Source organism: Pyrus communis, chromosome 11 (genome assembly GCF_041283825.1).
Source record: "Pyrus communis isolate YQ-2024b chromosome 11, ASM4128382v1, whole genome shotgun sequence".
Classification (NCBI taxonomy): Eukaryota; Viridiplantae; Streptophyta; class Magnoliopsida; order Rosales; family Rosaceae; genus Pyrus; species Pyrus communis.
Genome location: NC_142575.1, coordinates 4,272,088 through 4,288,098, shown reverse-complemented (window position 1 = coordinate 4,288,098; position 16,011 = coordinate 4,272,088). Strand labels below are relative to the sequence as shown.

Here is a 16,011-nt window from a genome sequence, read left to right as displayed (position 1 = left end):
ATTTTTCGAGTGTGATTGGAAAACAGAAAGTTATTTTCCATGTTATTATATAATTAATTTTTTTTTTTCTTTTTTCGAACGTCTTTTTAATTATATGATGTATTATATTTTGATTATGTTGAATTTTTTTTTATATTTGTGAGTTATACATTTATTAGAGAAATGTGGTACAATGAGAACTCTTAAAATATCGTCCCACTCTAATTTATCCAATTGAAATTTTTTGAATCTTTTGAAAGCAATTTCAAACAAATCCTTACTCCCATTATCTTGTACGGTTGCCATTTTGTAATGCGAATTAATGTAAGATTGGTGTTTCATGAATGGAGTTCGAATTTGGTTTATGGGAAATCACATTACATTCCATAATTTTATTTTGTGATAGAAGATTAAATTGTCTTTTCACTCTTTTTTAGTTGGCAACGAGAGTTTTGTTTATAAATAGTTTAAATTATTAGATATCGAGCTTGAATGATCGAGTTGACCTCAAGTTTACTTGAACTGTTTTGTTAAAAAATTCAAGTTGCTCAAGAATTTACGAGTTGAACAAACTTACAAGTTTTGCTTGATTCTTAATCGAGCCGAATTAAATTTGACTTGGTTCTTTCACGAGCCAAACTTAGACGAGCCAAAAGACAGACCGAACCCAATGCAAACTCGAATTGTGTCGAAACGATCTACTTAGAAGGTGCCGAATACAAATATCATAAACCTCGGTGACGAAACTGCAATTTGCATAAGACGTACAACACGGAGAAGCACGAGGAGAAGTCATCTGCAATTCCCGCACTCTACAGATCTTAACAGTAATCCTTCGTCTGCAGATCTCAACCCAGTCGATCATCGATTACGTGAACCCAAAGAAAATCAGACGACATCGTAAATTCAATCCGAAAAACACATTTCTGCTGCGTTCCGTACATGGCGTCATCCAGCAGGTTGGAATCTGTCGGAGACGATGAAGCTGAAGAGGAGGAGGTTCGCCATTATCCATTGCTTTGAATTCATCGATTTTTAATTTTTAATTGTTATTTTTTATTCATGCTTGATTGAATTTCACGTCGTAATTTTCCAGAAATTTTTAACTTTAATTTTACTCCGACGCCACTAATAAGAGCTAATCAAGCAAAAAGCTATGAACTTAATCTGAAGGAAAATAATATTGGTTGCAGGTTGAGCATTTTGATGATTTCACTCTTGCCTCTTCATGGGAAAGGTAATTCATATGTGTGTGTATGTATATAATTATATATACTCAGCTAATTTTTGTAAAGTTTTCGACTTTGTATATGTTGGGAACTAATTTGGATTGTAATTGTCATGTTTTCAGGTTTATTTCCGATATTGAAGCGGTTTGTAGGCAATGGTTGGCAGACGGTCCGAAAAATCTGCTGGTATGTTTGAAGAAGCTTGTTCTGTTACTCAAATTGTTATGCGAATGAGTTAATTCACGTCAGTTTGTGCATTTTGATTGCTACTTATATTTTTGCATTGCTGAGTTTGATTTTTATTGCCATCGTGATGAAAATTGTAATACGATCTTGTTGAGAGGAAAAGTTTTTAGTTTTTGTTGTCCTTTGTCATGTTTGTCACCGCCAATATGGATTTTGTGTATTGTTTGGCTGTAGAAAAAGGATGCAAGGGAGGTTTCGGAGGATTTATACAAGGTCAAGTCTGAGTTGAAGTTTTCAGCAAAAACTTATTGCATGGAATACTATTTTGGAACAAAATATGACGGTAATGAGGAATTTCAATCGTCATTTTTCTTTAATTATATTTTTGTCATAAATTTGAATCAAAATGTTAATATTGGAGGCTAATGTTTTATTGTATCGCGGTGGTACAGGCAAAGTTATCGATTGGAATTCCACATTGCATGACTTGCAGTTGTGTTTTGGGGTGAAAGAATTTTTGGTATGCCATAGCTTGACACCTTTCGTTCTTTAGTGCTTTATTTATTTGTATTTTGGTTTCAAACTTGTTGATCATATTTCATCAGGTAATTGCTCCTCAAAGTGCCAGCGGTGTGGTTCTTGATGCACCTGAGGCTAGCAAGCTTTTAAGTGCAGTTGCAATTGCCTTATCAAATTGTTCGAGGTGGGAGGGATACCAACTTGAAACTTTTTCTTTGTAACTTTTGGTTCTTCTTAGACATGTGCCTAGGTCAATTGAAATTTCTGATATTAGATCAACATCCATGTAGTGCTTGTTGACAATCAGTGGCCTGCAGTTTATTAACTTTTTGTCATGGTGTTAGATACTTTATCTAGTTCATTATTTGAGTTATATCAACCATATGATATTATTCAAAATTTGGCTATGCAGTTTGTGGCCTGCATTTGTTCCAGTACATGTTCCTGCTAGGAAAGCTTACATCGGTATCCAAAATATGGGAACAGTTTTTACAAGAAGATTTGAGGCTGATCATATTGGTAGCCAGGTTCCAGTAAAACTCATGCATTTGGAAGGATTGTATGAGCTGTTTGTTTCCAAATTTGTAAGTTTCTACCAAAAATTAAATGTCCTTTTTTCTTTTTGATATAATCTTGCAGTCTTGCTGTCACAAGTTGGTTATTCACTTACCTTTTGAGCTTACAGTTACCACTATAATAGTATGATTTGAGGCTTATAAGATCTTTAGGCTGTACTCTATGTCCCTGCTGTTTCCTTTTATTTTGTGTACCTCCTTTTCATTTCATAATGCTATAGGTAGGCTTAATAGTATAGTTTTGGTCAGTCCGATTCATGCTATCATCATCCCAAAAGTCTGTTTTTTCTCAAACAATATCAGCAGGATTTTTATTTTTTGAATTATATGTTCTTTGCTAACTATTCTTGCTCTGTATATTTCGCTATCCATTGAATTTGAAGTTCCTTAAAGTAGTATTGTTTTTAAAATTATATTTTGGTTTCCTGTTTCTCCAAAATCTAATTATTTTTCTTTTGATGGTGAAGGCCTACTCCACATTGGACTTTTCTACTCACAGTTTCAAAGTCCATTTCACAATGAAGCTAACCTACAGATCCCTTCCCCATGATGATGAGGTTCAAGGAGATGATCCAGATGTTACTGAATCTGAAATAGATCTTGGTGGTGAAACTCACAATACAACACAATGGGATGATGATTGTCCATGGAGTGAGTGGTATTCTGCCGAAGACCCTGTAAAAGGTAGTTTTATCCTGAATTGTTTCATTGTGTAATGCTTCCTCTTATAGGTTTTGTCCATAGCCGTGCTCGTTCTTTTAGGTATGACTGTGTGGGATAATGTCTTAGGTTTTACTTCAAACAACATGCATGTTGTTTACCGCAATTATCCTTGGCATGCTTGATAACTCAATATGGACTAAACATTTAATTTGATGTATGTATTGACTGCCCACAGGATTTGAATTGGTTGCCATGTGGTCAGAGAATTTGGTTGAGAGCTCTATGGAAATGGCTGAGCTGGAAAATTCTTCGCCCCATGAAGCTCAAAAATGGATACTGTCTCCAAATATGTCTTCAGCTTTGTGAGATACTTCTTTATTTAGATGACATTATCAATTTTTATCAAATAAACGCTATGCCTGTGATAGCTTTGTCCATGCGTAATTGCGTATTGAAGATTTTGGTCATTTTTCATTTATTCTTCCACAGTATATGTCACAAGAGGATTTGCCCATAATTTTTAGCTTATCCAAATTGTAGGGTTTTGGTGCTATATTATTCTGAATTCTAAGTTCCTCAATGAAAAAAACTAAAACTGAACTTTATTTTTTAAAGCAATGTCCATTGATCTGCATCTTCAAAGTGTTATTATGTCGTTTTTTATTAACTGGTGCACATGATGGGTATTGTTGTATAGTGTGCTTATTTTGTAAGCTATCTGATGGCTACTTTTCTTCAGAACTGATTCTTCCAAAGGAAACAGAATTGGATTTGCTTCTCAACTGTGCCTATTACTTGACACATTGAATATGTCCTTTGAGGCTCAATTTATGGAAGATTTTGTGTCAGGTTTGAATTTGACTTGTTATGCAACTTAGATTCATCAGCTATTTTTCGATAAATTGCTTGTTTTTGTTTCATGAGGTGGAGATGTCATTTTGGTTTTTTATTGAGATGGCCACTTTCTTTCTTTTTTTTTTCTTCTCTTTCTTTGGGTAGTTGAAAATCCAGGTTCAGATAATTTGAAGTCCTCAATGGTTATACCTCCACCTACAGTTATTGATCGCATGCTTAAGGAACTCTTTCATGATGGTATTGCTCCCTTCCTGCAAGACATTTTCATGTAGCTAACTGAAACAGACACTTTACATTATATTGCGGTGGTTACTAATCATAAGCACCAATGATCTATGTAGGTGCACGATTCCCACATGTTGCTACTGCGGAGCATAAGACTTCTCGAGCTATTAAGGGCGCACCTCTTAAATCCCTTTTTGCACAGTTTTGTTTGCATTCTCTTTGGTTTGGAAACTGCAACATACGAGGTATGCATAGGAACCAAATTTCTAATATTTTCACAATCTTTTAAAAGAATTTATTGAGTGTGTACGCCATTCAGATGGTTGGATTCATTTCCTTAGTAGTGTTATTTTCTAAATTATGACCGGCCGTTTGTTTTTTGTATATGTTTGATCAGCTATTGCTGTTATCTGGATAGAGTTTGTTCGTGAAGTCCGGTGGTGTTGGGAAGAGTCACAGCCACTGCCCCTAATGCCAGCCACTGGTTCAATTGACCTCTCCACGTGTTTGATTAATCAGAAACTTCACATGGTAATTATCTGTACAAATCTTCAAAGAGTTTGATGGAATTCGTTTCTGAAAAGAAAAAAAAAAAAATCATTATCGTTAAACAGATGTTTCTACAGACGTTAACAATTTGGTTTTGAAAACTGTAACACCCTTGCACCTGTTTTCTTTTATAAGAACATGTCTAAGCTTATGACTGTTGCTGTATGGCACCATGGTTGCTTGACAATGTCCAAGATAGTAACGAACACACACGTTATACAATTTTGTTGATCAAATTGAGATTAAACTAATATGACATGTTGATTTTATTTTTAAGATATGATGTGAAAATGTTGTCATTTGACCTTTATCCTGTGATGATTCCTTTGATGCACATGAAACCAAGCCAAAAAACATTTTATCTTACTGCTTTTTGTTCAGCTTGCAACATGCATTGAGATGAAGCGTCAATTGAATGAAGACTTTCAAGATTGTGTTGGAAGCCAGGAGAATTCATCTCCTCAGACTGAGGTCAAACTGATTTTTTTTGTATGCTTTATTTTGTATGTGGTGGTCTTACTGCTTATGTTCTAATCCTATGTACATCATAGTTCCTCCTCATGTCAGCATGACTCTAGTTGACTGAAAATGCAGGAAGATAGTCAAGATGAGTATTCCTGTATAATGCAAACACCTGGTGAAAACTTTGATGGGAAACATGACAGGTGAACTAAGCAAGTGAGATCTCCTTGGTTTTCTTCATTAACAAATTCTTTCGGATTATCTCTTCTTTTTTGTTTGAATTTGGATAAAAAATTTGTTTAATTTTGCCATTGGCAGTTTAATTACTTATAATTCATGTGTATGTGTGTGTGTGTGCGCGCGCATCCCATGATTATGCACCAAGACTGCATTCTTCACTTTCTTTGCTTAGTTGAAAGCATGAGGTGAGTTGTAATGTTAACATTGAGAAGCAAGGTTGTGGGTTCCCTCTTGTTTCACCATTAAGTCCTGTGGTGCAGATACATTCACGTAAAGAGTACTGTTATTGGTTAGCTTATGCTTTTCACATGCTTAGAGTGGGGTAGATACTTATAGATGCAAGATTGCTGGTCTGTTGTAAATTACTTTCATTTATATCTTCCCAACCCGGAACTTTGTGTGGCAATTCGACAGAATTAAGAATTTGAACGGTTAATCTTAATTATGCGCAAATTAACATGTCCTAGGCTTGGGTACCCTATTAGGTGAATTTGGTCAGGTACCCAAAGTTCTGGCAATGATGGAAAAAATCTATTCTACCTTTTTGAGTACCTTTGTTAGCCTAGAAACATGTTTTAGTTTACTGGGCTGGCTTGTCTGTTGCTTTGGAGTTTGAGTTCAGTTGTTTAAAATTAAGATCTATATTTTGAAGCAAAGGGAAATTATGGTGTATAGTCCTTTACCTTGAAGTCGATAAAGAGTCAGGGACTAGGGTAGATAATTTTCAATTTACAGAAAGTTAAGTTTTCATTTGATTAATGTACTTTTCCTTGGATGCTGCAGCCCTGCAACACCAGATAATTTACAACACCCTGAAAAAAGTTTATCGAGTGGCAGTACTAAGCCGGAAGCTGTGGTATCTGCAAATCTGAAATCTTCAGATTCTACCAGGAGGGATTTGGCTGGTGTGGCAGGATCTATGAAGCTGGAAGATGTGGTATCTGCTAATCTGAAATCTTCAGATTCTATCAGGAGGGGTTCAGCTGGTGTGGCAGGATCTATGATGCTTCTGAAGTCGTATCAGAGCATGCATGCGCCATACACTCAGGTTGATGTAACATATAAAACCATGTAACAATCGCATCATAGTTTGTGCTCTTGCAAAGTCTGAAGAAATGGAAGTTGAACTTTTTACACTTTTTTGTAGGAATCACCACTTATGACAGAAGACATGCACGAAGAACGGCTTCATGCCGTTGAAGCCTTTGGCAACTCATTTGTAAGATTAAGACCATCGTACAAAAATGTTCCTTGTATTAATTTGGCATCTCTGGCCATAAGTTTTCATACGATAATTAGCTCTAGTCATACCAATCTATTGCATGCAGAAAGATTTTCATGTTTGGGTTAAGAAAACATTAGGTACTTACTTTTCAATGGAATTAAAAAAGTTGGAAGTTCTCAAGGATTTTCTTTTTCCAGCCTCCCTCATCAATCACACATTAATATGGACCACGGAATGCCCACTCTATACATTACTCCACAATATGGAAATTACAATTCATTCTTCATTACTTGATAGATAATGTTCTTTAGATGGCTTTCATGTGGTGTTAAGTATAACATACTGCAATAATTTTTATCAAATATTCTATTGCAGGACTTTTCTGCTCAGTTGGAGAGAGAGATCTTAACTTCAGGTGAAAACCTTTAAAAGATTGTTCTAAATATCTTTTGTAGCTACATTTGCACATTGAGAATAACTTTTAGTGGATTTGTGATGCTTTTTATAAATGTCACTTACGAGTTGAATTTTGATTAGACATGTCAGCATTTAAAGCTGCAAATCCAGATGCTGTTTTTGAAGATTTTATTCGCTGGCATTCTCCTGGAGATTGGGAGAGCGATGGCAAAAAAGATACTGGATCATCTAACACTCCGGCTATAGAGGGTTCAAAGGATAACTGGCCTCCTCAAGGACGACTTTCAAAGAGAATGTCTGAGCATGGAAATTTATGGCGAAAGATTTGGAATGATGCACCTGCTTTGCCAGCTTATGAGCAGAAGCCACTTCTGGATCCAAATAGAGAAGGAGAAAAGGTAAACTAACTTACCAGCAGTTATTTTGTTAAACATCACTGCTGCATAAACCTATTCTCTAAAAGTTCCACAAAAATCAGGATGTAGATGAAAAGCGCAGGGTCAGTTTTGGGGTTTTGTGCCTCCTGACCTAAACTGGTTGGTTTCTATTTGCCACCAGAAAGTTGAAACTGACTGATCTTAGGCATGAAATAGAACCTACCCAACCCAATCCAGCAAAAAAAGTACGGAACAAGGGCAGATTTTCTATTGTTGATAGAATTGATTGAATAATTTCTATTTTAGACATAAACAATCTTCAATTAAAGGGAAATAAATGTAATGTAATAAAATTGACTGCATTTTGTTGGTCAGGTGATCCGTTGGACACCTAGGCATTAACCAATTAAGTTTCTTGCTCGGTAGTCAGTTGCCAAGAGAAATGGGATAAGCCCACTTACATGAAAATGGATGCAACCTTAAGAATTCCCAAAGGCCTCGTGTCAAGGGCAGAACCTCCTTATAAATAAAGGGAAGGAGGTTCTCTTTCTTCTAGGTGTGAAACTCATGGCACTAATTATTCACTTTGAAATATGATGAAGTAAAAATTCTTATAATTCCCTGGAGCCACAGTTTAAACAGCATGGGATGGGTTGGGCGAGATCGTAGGTTTTAAATCTGTGTAAGCAAACTAATTTATCTTTTGATGGTTCATGTGTTTTACAGTGTATTTTGGAATCTCCTTAATGTTTTTCTAACATTGCGTTTCATAGATCCTTCATTACCTGGAAACGTTACGACCGCATCAGTTGCTCGAGCAAATGATTTGTACTGCCTTCAGAGCATCAGCAGATACTTTGAACCAGACTAGCTACGGAGGCTTGAAGCAGATGGAAACCAAAATGGATCAACTTTACATTACTTTGGCGTCTGCACTGAGGCCTCTTCAAGGTTTCCTAATCTGTTTCTTATTTAAAGAGAAAAGCTGAATAGTACTTGCACTAATTTGCAGTGAGTATTTACAATTTCGGTTTCTATTCCAGCAAATCGTCTATCTGCTGGCAGTGAGACTATTGAAGATATAAGACGGCTCTGTGGTGTTTTTGAACATGTCGAGAAGCTACTCACTATTGCAGCTTCCCTTCATCGCAAGTTCTTGCAAGCCCCACGCCTCTCTGAAGCCATTTTCTCCGACTGCTGCAGCTTTTATTTTCCTAGAATGGCAACGAGCTCATCAGGAGACAATGCTCCAAAGGTAACCTGCCTTTATTCTTGAAAGCATTCCTAATATAGCAGTCCAGCAGATAACGTCCCCGATGTCTTGAGTGATCGAAACATTCTGTTTTCATTCTTAGACGATTTGATAGCGTTTATCCGAGCTAGTGTAGCAGTTGCACCACAGCGTCAAAGTTATTTCATTAGCATTAAGCCTTACCCCAACAATTGTTATATCATGGGCCTCCCTTATCTTTGCAGGAGTTTGACAAGAAGCAACAAGTAAGGATGCACGAAAGACCCATCGTGTCGAATATGTTTACGCCTCCAACTGCTAATCAGTCGTGGAGGAAAGTTTTAAGCCTGGGTAATCTTCTCAACGGCCACGAACCAATCTTGAGGGAGATAATATTTTCCAAGCGGGATAGAGTGAGCGGAAATCACTACGCTGCCCACACATCCAAAATTACTCGAGAAGAAGTAGAAACATATAGAATGTATTCATGTGGAACCTCGAACGATCTTCGCGTAGCTCTTTCCGTCGTTTCGTGTGACTAGTAATATTCTCAGGATATTGTACAGAATTTAATAACAATCATTCTTTATGAAATTCTTTTTCCAGTAATTTCTTCATGTGGATCGAAATTGGATATCGAATGGAAATGGAACTATTCGTCTTTTAATCTTTTTGCTTTGGAACTGGAAATGGATTCTTGTTGCCAGCTGGCATATCATGAGATAATGATTTGCTGAGAATCAATGCTGGATGGTTGATTCAAAACTTTACGAACTATTTTCAGGCTTAAAGCTTCGAAAAATTAACGGGTAGCGATTTTCACACTCTTTCAAACGGACTCTTTACAATTTTCTTTTCTTTCACTCGATAGTATGAGTGCAAGAAGCTAAATAAAGGAGAGCGAAAATCAATGGCCAAACTAAATCCAAATCGAATTATTTTTCTAATTCTTAATTTCGACGTTTTATTTTTTTGTCACGCACACTCCAAACTGAATATTTACCATTTATTAAGCCCTTGTTATTTTAATATATATTATGAACTTATAGGAAGATTGCAACAAGCTAAAAATAAATGAGTGAAAAAAACTAGCCAAACTAATTCCAAATCAGAATCTGCTGTATTTTATATTGGTTTAAAGTAAAACAAAAATGCATCAAGGGCATTTGGTCTAGTGGTATGATTCTCGCTTAGGGTGCGAGAGGTCCCGAGTTCAATTCTCGGAATGCCCCTTTCTAATAATTTTTTCATTTCTTCTGGATTTGCAGAGCATGTTAGGGGGAAGTCAATGCTCAATTGCTCATGTTTCCATGAGGCATTGGATAATCTTTTATGGACATCATGAGTGTTGGGTTTTATGGACCAGATAATTTGTACCACTCCAATTGAATTTGACAATTCCTATTAACTTCTTTTGCTAGCTCATTTCACACAATTCAATGACTCTGATCTTTCTTTTCACACAAACCAAAAGACCGAATTTTCTGGTTCTTAAACTTCGAACAATAAGGTCCGAAAATGATCCAAAATTCTTGATAAGTCCAAAAATTGGACTAAGATTCTCTCCCTTCCTCTTTCCATCCCCTCCTTTCACATTCTCTAATTTGTCTCTCTTTCTATATAAAAAATAATAATATAAGATGTTAACGTGACTTAATCGTGATCATTCAAATAAAAGGAAAGGTAAAAAAAGAAGAGAGATAATCCTACTCCCCAAAAACTACCTTAAAGTTCCCCGTTGGTACAATGTGTGGGGTCAGCATCTCGACGAAGATTAGACTACTTTTTAGAGTCAAGAAATGGACAAATGAAAGTAAGGCCTATACATCCAGGAAAAAGCTTAGATAAGTTTTGATTCTACAAGTCTATCTAACTTAGGAATAAACAACTAATGAAAACACACTTGGATAAAGGAGGATAAGCGATAGAAACCCATCATTTTCCTAATAAATCTTTCTAATTAAAAAACTAATTAAAGGCCTTTCATCGAAAAATGCCTAATTATTGATTGGAGTAGGATTATCTCCCTTCCTATTACTATCTCATTTCATCCCCTCCTCTTACACTCTTCTTTTTGTCTTATTTTCTATATAAAAAATTCAAAACAATATATAAACGTAGCGTAATCGCAACTGTTTAAATAAGAGGGGATGGAAGAAGAGAAAGATTAGGAAGGGAGATAATCCTACTCCTTATTGATCTATGGGACTAGTAACTAGTTGTGGGGCCATGGTAACAATCGCTGAGATGGTGAGAGTTTAATAGGGTTGGACATGGCCTAGTTTCAAACCGTTTCACCATAAATTGTATACAATCACCGATGCGCTCCGTTCTTTTGATATTATTTTTTAGCATAACTACTAGGTCACAAAGATATTTAATAAAATGTCTCAAAGAGACTGAGACACGAAGGGAAGTCAAGGTGAACTAGGCAATGTGGTGTGCCGACACCAACTAGGATGCCGAAAGAATTTTTGTTTAATCCGCCATAGGCTAATTGCTAATGTGATAACCCTCTAAATAAAAACACTTCAAACTTAATAATTTAAAAAAAGAAGAGGAAAAAAAAGACTTTATAAGAGTATTTAAAACAAAGAATCAATTAGAATGTGAAACGTGAATAAATAAAGAATTTTTTTTCTTTTATATAAGCTCTTAAAATGTTTTGTGTAAAACTTATAATTATCAAAATGTTTTTTTCTAAATTAGTATTTTCTGTCCCAATTCTTTTCTTCTTTTTTTTTTTTTTTTTATAATTTTTTAAGAAAACAAATGAAAGGGGTTTGAAAATTTTGAGTTTTAACGATAAGGACAAAATAAAGGGTAAAATGAATAGTACCAGGTTTGACCTTTTAATGTAAAAATGTGATTTTTCATTAAAATGAACAGTACCGCGGACTTTTCGTTAAAACTTTCCTTTTTTTTTTTCTTGTTTTCCTTAGGGTTTATGCAAGTAGTCATAGAATCGCTTTCATGGCTTTTAAGTCAACATCACAAGAAAATAGACCTGCATAACGTAAGAATGAGAACACACGGCATGAAAGGTGGGTGGGAGGTAATAAATAAAGGAACCGGATTCCCTCCAGATCCAATAAAACTGAGCTTGATGAGCAAGGGATTCAGGGCGTTGAAATTTGATTTAATAGCTACAAATAAGGGGCCTTCTAAAATTATAATAATTGTAGCCGTTGGATCAAATTTCAACAGCCCAGATCCTTTGCTCAGCAGGCTTAGTTTATTTGGGTCCGGAGGGGATCCGATTCCATAAATAAAAGAAAGATGTGTATACTATACGTATATAATAAGATGCCTATATGAACATTGAACAATGCTTTCGAATTTGAATCCTCTACGAACTTTAGTGTTCGAAATCTAACGATCAGCAAATTCGAGTTCTTAGTTTGTGTGAAAGAGAATTGTAGTCCTCGGTTTATGTGAGGTGGGCCAACGGAATGAAGTGAGGGAAATCGTCAAATTCAATTTAAATGGTCCAAATTACTTAGTCATTAGGCTCTGGACAGTCCAGATCTATGTCCAATGCTTTCGATAAAGATCATGCACCACCAATGCCATATACACACACATATTTTTGTTTTACTTGTATCATGTCTGCGAGCCCAGATGCATTAGAAATTTGATAATTTCATAGTTTTCCTTACAAGTTTATTTAAAATCTAAAATTAAAATCTCTTCAATTCAGCATATATAACATAATAATTCATCTACTAAACTTGTATGTAATTAAATCGTTGATAATTATGACCCTTCAGTCCGTGAATTTTATCCTCTTCCCTGTTCTATTATTTCTTACCTGATCGACTAGTCTCAATCTTGACTTCATGGGATGGATAGCTTAATAGCTTCATAGCTCAATTTTTCTAATGGAAGAAAAATTACATGTATTAACTTTTTAACTCTATACATGTTTTGACAGTAAAATTATAATTGATCAAATGCTTAAGAGGACAACAAGTTTAGATTAATTAATAGGGCCATAAACTCTTCATGTTTTCTCTATTATTTTCCCTTAATTTCAAGCTTGATATCATTTGGTCTTTTTTTTTTTTTTTTTACCAAAAAAAAAAGAGAAGAAACCATTTACTTTTGCCAAAATCTAAAGTAAAAAACGTATTTCATGATAAAATATGAATGAGTTTGTCTTTAAACAATCTCCGTTAAGGGATTTGCATAGACCACACGATTTAAGTTATAACAACCATCTTCTTCTCCTACGCTACTCTTTGTGAATTAATTATTAATCTCATGATCAATTTAGTTCCTCTTTTCTTTTCTTTTTTGAATTTTGATTTTTTTTTTATGTTCCTAAGTTGTAACTTGCAAGCTAGTCACCTTAGGATAAGTACCTCTCACTAGGAGGTGGCATGCATCTATGTTGCTTAAATTGATAATGTGGAAATGCCTTATGTTAAATGAAATGCATTTTTCCTAAAATACCCGATGATATGTGTACTTGTGTGTGCCTAACATTGTTCTAAATTAATTCTATGTTCAAGAGTTCGATTGTCGTTCTTCCACTATTTGAAATTATGTGTATGAAAAAAAACGGAGACTACATAGCCGATTATATCATAAAGTAGAAACGGTGAAAATATGAAAGTTTATAAATTTGGTATTCAGTTGTTAGAGAAGAATTAATATACTTTATTGTCGAATCAGAATCAACTAAGACGTAAATGAAGCTGAGCTTGAGTACATGAAAAACTACTATTCTTTTCCTAATAGTTTTGATTTTATAGCCATCTCTAATTAATTTTAGGAGCTCACCCTAGAAAGAATGGGAAAGAAGAGTACTCATGTTGAGTCAATTTGGATAAGTCTTGAGTATGATTGAGAGCTCTTGATCAAATACAACATTTTCTCAACCCATAATAAAGGCTCTCATCTTTAAAAACCCCGAATCTGTTTTGATGGGGAAAAATCCCTGATTATCTTTCTGAGGGCCAAACTTTGATCACAAGAGTTTTTATACAACACCAAAAACCTTACCAAATTAATCATTTTTCACACGGAACTCCTCTCTTTCTTTTTTTTGGTTGAAAACATGGCTAAAAGCTTGAGTCCAAACAAATCTACTCAATAATAAATTTAAACTGGGACATTACAAGTTGATTTCACGAATAAAATTAACTGAACAAGAAGAAGGATTATTGTCAACAGCTTGCAATACCAAATAAACTATAACTACAAAGTTTGATTTCACCAGTAATTTATCACTCCGAAATTTTCATACCAATTGTGAGCCCAAGTAAATTTCTATCATTTTCATTTCCCAAATTCCCACCTTCATACAAAGTTCTTTTGTTTTGTTTTGTTTTGGTTTTTTTTTTTTTTTTTTTTTTTTTTTTTTTTTTTTTTCCTAAACCATATCTGCTATTATTGCTCTTGCTTTTGTTAGATTTCTTCTAACATATGGAATCCCACTGCTGAAAGCCAAATGACACGACTGGTCCCCCATTTGAAATCACTGGCCAATCAGGCAGGCAACCCAGATGTGTTATTCTCTTCGTCACGTTAGGGTTCCAACAGGGACGTGTGTCTGTTGCTTCATAATTAAGAGAAGAGCCGTGCATGTATTGCATGTAAATTTTTAGGGAAAAATATACATAATAGCATTTATTTATTTTTTTCAAAATTAAGTTGCAAAACTAACGTTGTTTTGAAAATTTTCAGAAGTTAACGACGTTCAGTATGTTGTAAAATATGTTCTACCAGAATAGACTATTTGAACGGGTTTAACCCCTAGATCATTTATAAGCTTTTTTATTAAACGGATGAGGATATATAAGAATGAAAACCCTTAGGCCTCGATTAATGACTTTAAATTAGATTGGAACGAATAACTCGTTAGATGCAAGTTTGGAAGAAAAAATGAAAAAGTGATGTTTCAATTTGAAGGTAAAAGAGAAATTAGGGTTTCAAATGGTAAGTTTTATTTAAAGCCTATACCTTGAATATAATGAGATATTTGTTTCAATCCAATCCTAACGACGTCCAACGACTAGACAAGACGTTACAGTATCTATAAATAGTAATCAAAGGAGTTTTCTTCTGTTTAAAATTCTGACCTAGAACTAGATCACTGTAAGGGTGGCAAAGTAGCACTATCCAACATTCCAACATGTGTATGATAAAAGGAGTTTTCTATTGATTTATAACAAAACCATAAAAGAAAAAGAAAAAAGACATAGAGTTTTCCATGCCATACATTTCTGAGTCATTACACACAAAAAATCACTCCAAAATACGATATCGATAGCGCATGTGCTGATAAATTACTACTCACACCAACTGGTCAGAATTTTGTTTCATAAGAATTAAATTTTGTAGACATGAGGTCAGGACTCAGCACGGCCATACACTATATAACTACATATATATTTGCACTGTAGAATCGTCTTGTGATTTTTTTTAAATTTTTTTTGAAGTCCATCTGTTTTCTTTAAAAATTAAAAGATACTCAAAAGGACCTGTGAACAAATAAATTAAAGTGAACATCAAATTGTGTCTAGTAATTCTTATATAGGATTCTAGAAAATGCATCACGGGGGGATCATCCATAAATATGATGCCGCACCATCAACAGATTATGATATATAATCACAATTATCTCAACTTGTAATCACATTTAAGAATCTTAAGTCAAATTTGGTCTCATAAATAGATTAATCGATGCCCTGCATATGATCCTTCGGACCCTTTTCTTCATCTGTGATCCATCCAATTCACGGATTAAACCCAAAATGCACAAGTATCATATTAAGATCAGATTTTGCAGATCTTATTCTACCATTCTTTTCCGTTTCTTTATTGCTCCTTTTTATTTTGATATAATTTCTTTTGTCCGAGAGTCTAGCGTTTGAAATGTAAGTCCTGCTCTTATTCAAAGAATATGTAGCTGTTTACCATTCACCTGGAATCGTTACATATTTCGTTCTCAATCTTTTAGCGAGGCATCACAAGATATTTCATTTTTTTTAACAAGCATCAATTACAACGAGGTTCCTCTACAAATTTTTAGAGACATATAGTGATAGTACGTGTAACTTGTAACCAGACTAGAAAAATGTGTACAATTATGATGGTACCGAAGTTTAGTGCATTAGTTATTATGTTGGCTTCTCAAAAGATATGTATGAGCAATATTTGTGAGAACTTGCTCCAAATGTAGATGAGATCTTGAATGATGGACTTAGATTCTCTACGGCAGTTGTACTTTGCTGTTATTGATGTTAATGAAGATATGTGCCTTCCACCTTAA

The 16,011-nt window shown here is 34.8% G+C and overlaps 1 protein-coding gene and 1 non-coding gene across 2 annotated transcripts; both read left to right on the top strand.

Annotated features, from left to right (window-relative positions):
* Positions 1–621: 621 nt before the first annotated feature.
* Positions 622–9,399, top strand: LOC137742648 (Rab3 GTPase-activating protein catalytic protein). Its single transcript, XM_068482569.2, has 22 exons — positions 622–978; positions 1,173–1,216; positions 1,331–1,394; positions 1,629–1,737; positions 1,847–1,914; positions 2,000–2,097; positions 2,326–2,497; positions 2,956–3,172; positions 3,387–3,513; positions 3,891–4,000; positions 4,151–4,243; positions 4,348–4,476; positions 4,629–4,762; positions 5,162–5,251; positions 5,375–5,445; positions 6,266–6,530; positions 6,630–6,701; positions 7,083–7,122; positions 7,245–7,522; positions 8,275–8,452; positions 8,545–8,756; positions 8,978–9,399. The coding sequence occupies exons 1-22, from the start codon at positions 922–924 to the stop codon at positions 9,272–9,274; spliced, it is 2,925 nt and encodes a 974-aa protein (XP_068338670.2). The 5' UTR covers positions 622–921; the 3' UTR covers positions 9,275–9,399.
* Positions 9,400–9,892: 493 nt separating this feature from the next.
* Positions 9,893–9,964, top strand: TRNAP-AGG (transfer RNA proline (anticodon AGG)). The gene has a single exon. It is a non-coding gene; the product is annotated as a tRNA-Pro (tRNA).
* Positions 9,965–16,011: the final 6,047 nt, after the last annotated feature.

Coding starts and splice junctions, on each gene's coding strand:
- LOC137742648 (XM_068482569.2), top strand. CDS start 922: ATGGCGTCATCCAGCAGGTTGGAATCTGTCGGAGACGATGAAGCTGAA. Junction 2,498..2,955: donor AGCTGTTTGTTTCCAAATTT/GTAAGTTTCTAC, acceptor TTGATGGTGAAG/GCCTACTCCACATTGGACTT. Junction 6,702..7,082: donor AAGCCTTTGGCAACTCATTT/GTAAGATTAAGA, acceptor ATTCTATTGCAG/GACTTTTCTGCTCAGTTGGA.